Raw genomic sequence first — 11,599 nt, forward strand, 5'->3', positions numbered from 1 at the left:
ATTAATTCTAGAGTGTGCTTGTGAGAGATTTATATAGGCTTGTTTCTTGGAATTTGGATTAAAAATGAATCACTGAGGCATATAATTAATAAATCCTTCACCAAACCAAATGGCTTGTCATAATTAATGATACACATATATGACCTTGTAAACAAAACCCTAATTTACGATAAAATAAATACATATGTAGTAGTAATTATATAAATGAACGTGGAGGAGAGAGGGGAGGGGGGGTGTGCTGAAGCGTGCCTGCACTACTACTTGCTTGCTATCGCTTCCTATTCCTTCATCCATAGTATTTTAATATAATATTTAGACTTTGTCGCTGACAATAAATCCCACCTCCACCTCCTCTAGCTTCCGATTATTTTCTTATCATGCATATTCATCACTCCGACGTGCCTCCCACCCACCTTTAACCATGCATTAATCCTTGTTCAACCTAATAATTCCACCTTCAATTCCTTTACTCTCATCTCATATCTTTCTTTTCTGTCTTAATTCCCTTCAACTCATCGCACACTAATTAAGTAGGTACGTATAAGTTGTTAGCACGCAATTATAAAGTATATAAATATGTATATATCCTCTTTCAAACCAATATATTCTCTCCAATCCAAGAGTTTAATTTCTTCTTCTCTTTGGCTTTTCATTTCTCTGGTGAGTTTTTCTATGATTACGTACATTCATACAAGAAATTCATGATGATGATGAGGCGCAAATGTTGTTTTGGTGCGTTTTTATTGTGTCATCGATTAGGTTATTAGTCAAGAAACATTAAACAAGCAAGCAGCAGCAGCAGCAGCCTCATATTATTTAATTGGTTTTAATGGCATCTCTATCTTCCCAACCATCTAAGAAGGCCATACGGAGCCCAGTAAGCACTAACAACAGCAGCTCCCAGCAGGGAAATCGTGGTTCCAACAGCCAAACTGTCAAGTTCGCTAGACGAACTTCAAGCGGTCGCTATGTTAGTCTATCAAGAGATGACATTGATATTTCTGGAGAATTATCCGGTTTGGATTACATGAACTATACGGTGCAGATTCCTCTCACACCCGACAATCAGCCAATGGACACGTCCGTGGCAGTCAAGACCGAAGAGCAATACGTTTCCAATTCTCTTTTTACAGGCGGGTTCAATAACGTTACGCGTGCCCATCTCATGGACAAGGTGATAGAATCGGAGGTGTCTCATCCTCAGATGGCTGGATCCAAGGGCTCTTCGTGTGCAATGCCTGCTTGTGATGGCATGATCATGAAGGATGAGAGAGGAAATGATATCATACCTTGTGAATGCAGGTATAATTAATCATCAAGCATGCATGCATGTTTTGACATAATTACAGAAACATATTTAATTAATTAATTTTGCTTTGCAGGCTCAAAATTTGCAGGGATTGCTACATGGACGCCCAAAAAGAAACCGGTTTGTGTCCAGGTTGCAAGGAACAGTACAAGGTGGGTGATTACGATGATGAAATACCAAATTTTTCCAGTGGAGCGCTGCCATTGCCACCTCCAGGTAAAGGTGGTGATCACAATAACATGACAGTGATGAAGAGAAACCAAAATGGAGATTTCGATCACAACAGGTGGTTGTTTGAGACACAAGGTACTTACGGCTATGGGAATGCCTTTTGGCCCCAAGACGACATGTATGGTGATGATGGCGAGGAAGAGTTTCCAGGCGGCGTCCTAGAAAATATGGATAAGCCTTGGAAGCCCCTCAGTCGCGAACAGCCAATCTCCCAAGCCGTTATCAGCCCTTACAGGTAACTTACATCTATCTTTGTCTTGATTTTGGATAAATTCACTATAAACTGCATGCTCTTATAATTAATAATTGCAATATTAATTGAAGACTAAAATGTCCCAGTTAATTTAGAGGAAACTAGTATGAACTGCTATAAAAAGGAGTTATTATAGAAACGGCCGGGGCAAGTGCTGTTCTGTGGTTTCTTACTGAGTTTGTAATGCAAGTGCAATCCCATAGTTATGATCCCATACTAAATTGCTTCCGAAGGGTACCATCCAGCTTTCCGAGGCCCAAATAAAGCTGTCATCCGTGGTGGCAGCTGGAGAACTATATATTAGGATATGGAGTAGTTAGACTAAACACACGGGAAATAATCCATAAATCTTGGCATTTTCCATAACATTTCTGAATTATACAAATACAAATGAAAATGATAAAATGGTAGGCTAGTACAACATCTCCTCATGTATATATATATGTATATATATATACATTTGCAGGTTGCTGATTTTAATTCGAATGGTGGTGCTGGCTTTCTTCTTGCATTGGCGAATAGTGAATCCAAATGATGATGCAAGATGGTTGTGGGGTATGTCAGTGGTTTGTGAAGTGTGGTTTGCTTTCTCGTGGATCCTGGATATAATTCCCAAACTTCATCCTATGAACCGGTCCACTGATCTTGAGGTCCTCCGTGACAAGTTTGACATGCCATCGCCTTCCAATCCCAGTGGCCGATCTGATCTCCCTGGTGTTGACCTCTTTGTGTCCACTGCTGATCCTGATAAAGAGCCACCACTTGTCACAGCCAACACTATCCTTTCCATTCTCTCTGTGGATTATCCTGTAGAGAAGGTGGCATGCTATATCTCAGATGATGGAGGTGCGCTCCTCACTTTTGAGGCAATGGCCGAGGCAGCAAGCTTTGCTGATTTGTGGGTTCCATTCTGTCGAAAACATAATATTGAGCCAAGGAATCCTGAAACCTACTTCAACCTAAAAGTTGATCCAACTAAGAACAAGAGCAGGCCTGATTTTGTCAAAGATAGAAGGAAGATGAAAAGGGAGTACGATGAATTCAAGGTGAGGATCAATGGGCTTCCAGATTCTATAAGGAGGAGATCGGATGCTTTCAATGCAAGGGAGGAAATGAAGATGTTGAAGCACATAAGGGAGAGTGGAGGTGATCCTTTGGAGCCAATAAAGGTCCCGAAAGCTACATGGATGGCTGATGGCACCCATTGGCCTGGAACTTGGGCGTCCCCAGCTGCCGAACATTCCAAAGGTGACCATGCTGGAATTCTTCAGGTACTAAACTACTTCGTGATCATTTTGTATTTCCTCGATCAAAAACCTGTCTTCTAAATAATTTGACAATAATATATATGTATATAATGTTAATTTGTGATCATGTGGATGCAGGTGATGTTGAAGCCTCCTAGCCCTGACCCACTGATGGGAGGAACGGATGATAAGATGATAGACTTCACAGATGTGGATATACGTCTACCTATGTTTGTGTACGTCTCACGAGAAAAGAGGCCAGGTTATGACCATAACAAAAAAGCTGGTGCCATGAATGCTCTTGTAAGAGCATCTGCCGTTCTATCCAATGGTCCATTCATTCTCAACTTAGATTGCGATCACTACATCTACAACTGCAAAGCAATCAGGGAAGGAATGTGCTTCATGATGGACAGAGGAGGTGAAAATATCTGCTATATACAGTTCCCTCAGAGATTTGAAGGCATTGATCCTAATGATAGATATGCTAATCGCAATACTGTGTTTTTTGATGGAAACATGCGTGCCCTTGATGGTGTTCAGGTACTTGAGAATTAACGAAATAATTAAGACTAATATATATAATTATTGCCATTTTTAATCACTAGAAAACACATAGTAACAGGGATGGATTGATCTTACATGAGTCTATGCATTACAGGGCCCGGTTTATGTTGGAACGGGTTGCATGTTTAGAAGATTTGCTTTATACGGATTTGATCCACCCAATACAAACAAGACGGAGCAAAAGAAAGATTCAGAGACGCTTCCCTTAGCAACTTCCGAATTTGATCCTGATCTTGATTTCAATCTGCTACCCAAGCGGTTTGGGAATTCTACATTGCTGGCTGAATCTATTCCTATTGCCGAGTTCCAAGGCCGGCCGCTAGCTGATCATCCTGCTGTCAAGTATGGCCGTCCTCCTGGTGCTTTGAGGGTCCCTCGTGAACCACTTGATGCCACTACAGTTGCTGAAGCTGTGTCTGTCATTTCTTGCTGGTATCATAAACTTTTCATTTCATCAATGATCAATCAACTCTAGCTATCGATTACAACATTATCTGTGCCTGTGACTGTTTATTTGGTTCTCAACAACAAGAGATATATATAGATTACAAGATATTCACCTTCTATCTTATTATTATTTGCTGGTGTATATTAGGTATGAGGACAAGACTGAATGGGGGGACAGAGTGGGTTGGATTTATGGTTCAGTCACGGAAGATGTTGTGACAGGCTATAGAATGCACAACCGTGGCTGGCGCTCTGTCTATTGCATAACCAAGCGCGATGCATTTCGTGGCTCAGCTCCAATTAACCTTACTGACCGTCTTCACCAGGTGCTTCGTTGGGCAACTGGCTCTGTTGAGATTTTCTTCTCCAGAAACAATGCCTTTTTGGCCAGTAGGCGTCTCAAACTCCTCCAGCGCTTTGCTTATCTTAATGTTGGCATCTACCCATTCACCTCGATTTTCTTGATCGTCTATTGCTTTCTCCCTGCACTCTCACTTTTTTCCGGATACTTCATTGTCCAAACTCTGGACGTTGCATTTTTAATCTACTTGCTACTCATAACTATTTGCCTCGTCGTTCTGGCTATTCTAGAGGTGAAATGGTCTGGTATAGAGTTGGAAGAGTGGTGGAGGAACGAACAGTTCTGGCTTATCTCTGGAACCAGTGCCCACTTTGCTGCTGTCATGCAAGGCCTTCTCAAGGTGATTGCAGGAATTGAGATATCTTTCACATTGACTTCCAAGTCTGCAGGAGATGAAGTTGACGATATCTATGCAGACTTGTATCTTGTAAAGTGGACATCTTTGATGATTATGCCCATTGTTATTGCCATGACAAACATAATTGCCATGGCCTTTGCTTTTATAAGGACGATTTATAGCACAGTTCCGCAGTGGAGTAAGTTTGTTGGTGGAGCTTTCTTTAGTTTCTGGGTGTTGGCTCATTTGTATCCTTTTGCCAAGGGCTTGATGGGGAGGAGAGGGAAGACCCCAACCATTGTGTTCGTTTGGTCTGGTCTCATTGCCATAATAATCTCTTTGCTATGGATTGCCATTAGCCCACAAAAGCCAAATGCAACAGCTGACGGAGTTGGGGGAGGGTTTCAGTTCCCTTGAGCGCCTCAGGTTGAGTGAACACCAGATGCAAGAATCTTAGATTACTGAACTGTACCACTTGCAAGATCCAAGTCGGTTCAAGAAACTAAAAGGTTTGAGATAGAACGAGATTTTGCACCTTTTGTATTTTCTTCATGTAATTTCCTAAAAGACTTGTCAACTAGGAAGGTCATAGGTAACCTGTAACGAAGGAATGGATGGATGCTGAAAAATCTGTAAACTTAAGGTCAAATATTGATGATAATCCCAGAAATATTTTCGCGAGAATTCAGTAGAAAAAAAAAGCGTAGTTTTCTAATCCTCCATAACTCTGTCCCCATGTGAATGAATCCATCCCTTTGCATGATGCAATTGTGATGATTTATGCTACTTAATTGCAGAATAAAGCAAGCGTAAATAAACTTGTCCATTTAGATCTCTAAGCGCAACTGTGAATGTGACTTAACAAATTACACTACAAAATCAGAGTTTTGACATGATCCTAAGAACTTTCTTTCATATCTTGGGAGCAAGATGACATGGAAATCTCTTCCCTGTGTGCTCAAGTGACAGCAAATCCGAATTCTACTGATCTGATGGCTCAAGTCACCTCCTATCCAGACTTTGGTGGTGGCGGTAGCGGAGGAGAGAAGAGAAGAGGAGGAGAGTGACTGCTCAACTGACTTGTAATTTGTTTTGTTAAGGTAAAAAAAAGGCAGCGCAGATCGTTGGCTGATGGCACTGTCTGGCAAACTGGCCCCCGTGAAGTTATTTTATGGAGTATTTCATTCCATTAATTTGATAATTGTTTTTTGGGTTTAGGGTTTAGGCCTAGACGCATTCCATCCGTCCTGAGTAATTAAAAGGCCCATCATCACCCTTGCATTTGATCAAAACTAAATAATAAATCTCTACTCATCATCGAACAGCCCTTGTTCAAGGTTCAAGCTATAAAACTGGATAGCGCAGTAGAATAGCACATCCCTCCGTCTCCCTCCCTCCCTCCTAATTAATTAATCCCTCAATAAACCACCATTTCTCTCCTCCTTTTCTTTCTTCTGCTACTCTGTTTTTTTTTTTTTTCATCATACTTACCCTAAACGACAGCAATAACAATTTCCTAATTACCAATTATCAATAACAATATAATAAAAAAGGTTCACAACTCTTTCCTTCTTCTAGGGTTTCCGAAACCCTAGAAAACTCCCCCTCCCTCCGTCCCTCCCTGTATTTCCCATTCAAAACAGAAGAAAAGAAATAAAGTTGGAGCTGTTTCTGTTTCTGTATCCGTATCAGTATCAGTATCAGTATCAATAGCAGTTTCTATGTGAGGGTCAGTTGTTTCCTTTTTTACCACTTGTTTCTGATTTCCTTATATTCTACTGCCACTACTTCATTTCTTTTTTTATTAAGTGGAGCAGACTGATATATGTACATGTCAGTTTAATTTTTATTACATTAAAAAAATAATTGAATTGAATTGGAGATGGAAAATGAGGTGCTTGAATTCGATATAGGTTTAGGAAGTGGTGCTGATGATGATGCTGTTGACATTGATATTGATGACGACTTGCCTTCCACTCCTCCCCTTCCTCTTCCTCTTCCCAGCTCCACCTCCACTCCTCCTACTCAAATTTACCTTCCTGAGGGTGATCTTTTGGATCTTGAGCCTTATGAGAGCATGGAATTCGAGTCTGAAGAGGCTGCCAAGGCCTTTTACAATTCTTATGCTAGGCGAGTTGGCTTTAGTACCCGTGTCAGCTCGTCCCGCCGTTCTAGGCGTGATGGAGCTATTATTCAGAGACAATTTGTGTGTGCCAAAGAGGGTTTTAGGAATTTGAATGAGAAGCGTACTAAGGATAGAGAGATCAAGCGTCCCCGTGTTATTACTCGAGTTGGTTGCAAAGCTTCTTTGTCTGTCAAAATGCAGGATTCTGGCAAATGGGTTGTCTCCGGTTTTGTTAGGGGACATAATCATGAGTTGGTCCCTCTTGATCAGGTGCATTGCCTCCGTTCACACAGGCAAATATCTGGCCCTGCTAAGACTTTGGTCGATACATTGCAGGCTGCGGGAATGGGCCCTCGTAGGATTATGTCTGCCTTGATTAAGGAGTATGGTGGAATTAGCAAAGTTGGATTTACAGAGGTTGATTGCAGGAACTACATGAGGAACAATCGTCAGAAGAGCATGGAAGGAGACATCCAGCTCCTTTTGGATTATTTGAGGCAAATGCACACGGAGAACCCCAATTTCTTTTATGCTCTCCAGGGGGGTGATGACCAGTTCACGGGCAATGTGTTCTGGTCTGATCCAAGAGCTAGGGCAAACTACAGTTATTTTGGAGACACTGTTACGTTTGACACCACCTACAGGTCCAACAGGTATCGCTTGCCCTTTGCGCCCTTAACTGGTGTTAACCATCATGGACAGCCTGTTTTGTTTGGTTGTGCTTTCTTATTGAATGAGACCGAAGCGTCATTTATTTGGCTGTTTCAGACGTGGCTCACGGCAATGTCAGGCCATCATCCAGTGTCGATCACCACCGATCATGATGCAGTAATAAGTTCAGCCATCATGCAGGTCTTCCCCAAGACTCGACATCGCTTTTGCAAATGGCATATCTTCAAGAAATGCCAGGAGAAGTTGTCCCATGTGTTACTCAAACATCCAAGTTTTGAGGCAGATTTTCATAAATGTGTTAACCTCACCGAGTCGATTGAGGAATTTGAATCCTGCTGGTTGTCGCTTGTTGATAGATATGAACTCCGGCATCATGAGTGGCTTCAAACGATATATTCTGATCGCAGGCAGTGGGTCCCTGTGTATCTGCGGGATGCTTTTTTTGCAGAGATGTCTATAACTCAGCGAAGTGATAGCATGAACTCATACTTTGATGGTTACGTGAATGCTTCAACCAATCTGAGCCATTTCTTTAAGCTGTATGAGAAAGCTATAGAGAGTCGAAATGAAAAAGAAGTAAAAGCAGATTATGATACGATGAACACAAACCCAGTTTTGAAGACCCCATCTCCAATGGAGAAACAAGCATCCGGGCATTACACTAGAAAATTGTTTGCAAGATTTCAAGAGGAGCTAGTTGGGACGCTAACTTTCATGGCATCCAAAGCAGAAGATGATGGGGAGAGCATTATGTACCAAGTTGCCAAGTTTGGGGAAGATCATAAAGCTTACTATGTTAAATTCAATGTTTTGGAGATGAAGGCGAGATGTAGCTGCCAGATGTTTGAGTTCTCTGGCCTTCTATGCAGACATGTGTTGGCAGTCTTTAGAGTCACCAATGTGCTTACCCTCCCATCACATTACATTTTGAAACGATGGACAAGAAATGCCAAGAGCAATGTCATATTGGAAGAACACCCCTCTGATGTATATAATGGCTATCTCGAATCTCATACTGTTCGATATAACACCCTACGCCATGAGGCTTTCAAATTTGTAGATGAAGGATCCAAGTCCCTAGACACTTACAATGTGGCGATGGTTGCTCTGCAAGAGGCCACAACAAGAGTTGCACTGGCAACAAAGAATGAGGGGAGAACTAGTGTTGTGAATAGCCGGAATAGAGGGGACATGGCAAGCAATGGGATTAGGGCTAATTATACCAGTGGGAATCATCTGGGGAGCTCTGGCCAAATTTTGTCGGAGGTTAGAATCATTTTCCATTTACCACGCTTCATGTTTCATCCATTTTCTTGCAATCACATGATGTCAATTGATTTCATTTATTACTGTCTACTGCTTTATTTCTCCACAGACCTACATGTATATACCATTTTTCTACAATCTACGTTCATTTTCTGTTTTTTTAGCTCCTTATCAAATTGGTTTTCTGCTAAATGTTGAACTTTTCTCTCCATCTTGATGACCCAAAATTTTGATGTAAAAATTATCATGACTAGCTTCTATTTAGCGATCCAATGGCATCTGAGTTTATGACCACTTTCAGAACCTCATCCTCCTTATGACAATCTCTAAAAAAGTGATAATCGCAGGCCTTTGTCCATGCATGTACACTCAAGCTTTTGAAACCCTTGCAAACATGTTGGCCTACTGGCATTCTTTCCCTATCTGTGGTTTTTGGTAGGGTTAGTTGCTTAAGAGCCCTTGATATTCTTTATATTTCTATGTTAGTAATGTTAAAACATAGATATGGTCGTGGTCATTTAATTCATGGAAATTTCACTAGAATCATTAACTGATTGCATCCTAAATTTTGGAATTTTAGATCTCATGACCTCCTGAAGACCCGTATTGAGTTATTGCCCTGAGTAGATGTTCTGAAAGAAAAACAAAGGTCAAATCCATACGTCAGGGAAATCTAAGTCTCTTGATTGTGGTGACTTCATTATGAAATCCTAAAAAAAATTACTTCCCTTTATGGAATTATAAGTAGACGTTTTGGAAAATACAAGGAGAAAGGCACATATAATTTGTAACTCAACCTGAAAGTTTGGCTTTTCACTAAGAAGGCTTCTTAACCAGCACAAGTCCTATGCAAATTTGGGCGTGGAATGTTTTCTTCGTTTCTTTTGTAAGAGTGAAATCTTATACTGTTTTTCAGATGCATTGTAGGTTTTCTTTTGAGATCCTCTGCATGTCAGTTAGTGCTCGCATTTCTTATATGGCAGTGCAACAAGATATCTGTATTATGATGATCTTAGGCCTGTTTTCAACTGTCTTCTTATTGTTGCTATTTTGCAGAAGGATATGGACAAGAAAATCCAAGAACTTAGAGATGAACTGGAGCATGCAAATCGAAAGTGTGAGGTATACCGAGCTAACCTCCTTTCAGTTTTAAAAGATATTGAGGATCATAAGCTACAGTTGTCAATTAAAGTACAAAGCATAAAGATTAGTATGAAAGACAGCATCTGAAGGTGCAATAGAACTTTACCATGTAGTTTCGTTTGTAATCTCTTCCTTTTTTTTCTTTCTCCTCCCAATCAATTGAAAGTCCAACTACTTCAATGGTGCTCTGTGGATGAGGTTGATTTTGACCTTTTCCAGTGCTTTAGAGATTGTGAAAGCTTTCAATTTATCTTCTCTTGTACAGTGCACTTATTGTCTTTAGATCTATACGAGGAAGCAATGATTTCTTCAATTTTAGGCAGATGCATGGCCAAAAGTTGTGTAATATATTTAGAGAATTTGTTTTCCCAGTATCTCTCAGCTGCACCATGAAATACATGCAGGATCGATCTTTGCCCTCTCTGAAGTGCATCGTTCATTGGTTTTTAGTGTCTTTATTTACAACACTGCATGCCTGTTCACTCTGTCCGGCTTCTTTCGGAATACTGCTTTATGCATACACAATCACAGAAAAATTAACAGATCAATCTCTGAATTAAAAAAAACCCCCTCCTGTACTGTGGCTTTAGGAGTGAAGTCCATGTGCTACGTGCTACAAAGCAATCTCTCAACACATGCATGGTGTCCTCCCTAACTGAAGGGCAAAGATGGCAGCAAGCATTATCAGTCAGATGCCTAGCTACTCTTTGATCATTAGTCAGCAATTTGTTATGAGCCACCAGCCACAAGAAGTTTCTGATTCTCTCAGGCCCTTTCCAACGCCAAATCAGCCTCCATATCGGTTCCATAGGGAGTTAGCATCCCTCACCTGAAACAAATAAACAGATTTGGTTGTGAATTGTCCACTAGAAGAGTGTCTCCAATACGATGCATCTCCCTCCAGTTCATTACTAGGAGGTGAATGGCTTGCTAAAACCAAAACTACTTGCACCGGGAGAAGATGAGCAAAAAGCTCCCACTTCCAATGATTTCTCTCATTTACCATGTCCGCTACGGTCGCATTCCCCTCTGCTTCTGACAGTTCGTGAGTTGTATGATGACTTAGAGCCCCATAACCATCAAGCCACACGTCTTTCAATTCCAAAAGAGGACTTTCCTTCCATTCCCTACAGACCACATTGTTCCTGCCCTCACCTGCGACCAGACCTTATAGATTGCTTTCCACAAAGGGGAATCTTTGCCCTTAGCCTTGGGATCAGATGTACATTCCTGTGACCAGCCATACATGCATCGAAGAACACAAGTCCAAAGACCATTCATGTCATTCATAATGCTCCACCCTAGTTTCATGACAGAAGCCTTATTCATGCAATGCATATCTCGCATTCCTACCCCCCCTCCAATCTCGGCTGACATATTTTCTTCCACTTAATCAAGTGAACCTTTTTACTGCCTTCATAATCTGCCCAAATGAATCGACGACATATCTTCTCAATCTCATGGAAGATGGATTTTGGCAGTAAAATGGATTGCATCGGATAAAGTGGAACAGACATGAGCACGGATTTGCAAAGAGTGATGCGGCCTGCAAGTGATAGATTTTCACTTAGACTGCAATTTTCAAACACAAACGTAGAAGAAGCAGAGCGGGTCAGAGTCGCACTCGCTTCTTCAGAACGG

The 11,599-nt window shown here is 41.2% G+C and overlaps 2 protein-coding genes across 2 annotated transcripts; both read left to right on the forward strand.

The window, feature by feature from the left end:
- Nucleotides 1–597: 597 nt before the first annotated feature.
- LOC7463351 (cellulose synthase-like protein D4) lies at nt 598–5,591 on the forward strand. The gene is made up of 6 exons (XM_024608961.2): nt 598–1,302; nt 1,383–1,775; nt 2,260–3,064; nt 3,179–3,583; nt 3,702–4,039; nt 4,203–5,591. The coding sequence occupies exons 1-6, from the start codon at nt 830–832 to the stop codon at nt 5,167–5,169; spliced, it is 3,381 nt and encodes a 1,126-aa protein (XP_024464729.1). The 5' UTR covers nt 598–829; the 3' UTR covers nt 5,170–5,591.
- Nucleotides 5,592–6,011: 420 nt separating this feature from the next.
- On the forward strand, nt 6,012–10,385 carry LOC7463350 (protein FAR1-RELATED SEQUENCE 5). The gene is made up of 2 exons (XM_024608962.2): nt 6,012–8,815; nt 9,872–10,385. The coding sequence occupies exons 1-2, from the start codon at nt 6,635–6,637 to the stop codon at nt 10,043–10,045; spliced, it is 2,355 nt and encodes a 784-aa protein (XP_024464730.1). The 5' UTR covers nt 6,012–6,634; the 3' UTR covers nt 10,046–10,385.
- The last annotated feature ends 1,214 nt before the right edge of the window (nt 10,386–11,599 follow it).

The sequence above is a fragment of the Populus trichocarpa genome, chromosome 9 (assembly GCF_000002775.5).
Source record: "Populus trichocarpa isolate Nisqually-1 chromosome 9, P.trichocarpa_v4.1, whole genome shotgun sequence".
Taxonomy (NCBI): Eukaryota; Viridiplantae; Streptophyta; class Magnoliopsida; order Malpighiales; family Salicaceae; genus Populus; species Populus trichocarpa.

What these genes read in the sequence shown, in the direction of transcription:
- LOC7463350 (XM_024608962.2), top strand. Translation starts at nt 6,635, where the DNA reads ATGGAAAATGAGGTGCTTGAATTCGATATAGGTTTAGGAAGTGGTGCT. An exon ending in CTGGCCAAATTTTGTCGGAG is followed by an intron (nt 8,816 to 9,871) that starts GTTAGAATCATT and finishes GCTATTTTGCAG; the next exon opens with AAGGATATGGACAAGAAAAT.
- LOC7463351 (XM_024608961.2), top strand. Translation starts at nt 830, where the DNA reads ATGGCATCTCTATCTTCCCAACCATCTAAGAAGGCCATACGGAGCCCA. An exon ending in GCCGTTATCAGCCCTTACAG is followed by an intron (nt 1,776 to 2,259) that starts GTAACTTACATC and finishes ATACATTTGCAG; the next exon opens with GTTGCTGATTTTAATTCGAA. An exon ending in GTGTCTGTCATTTCTTGCTG is followed by an intron (nt 4,040 to 4,202) that starts GTATCATAAACT and finishes GGTGTATATTAG; the next exon opens with GTATGAGGACAAGACTGAAT.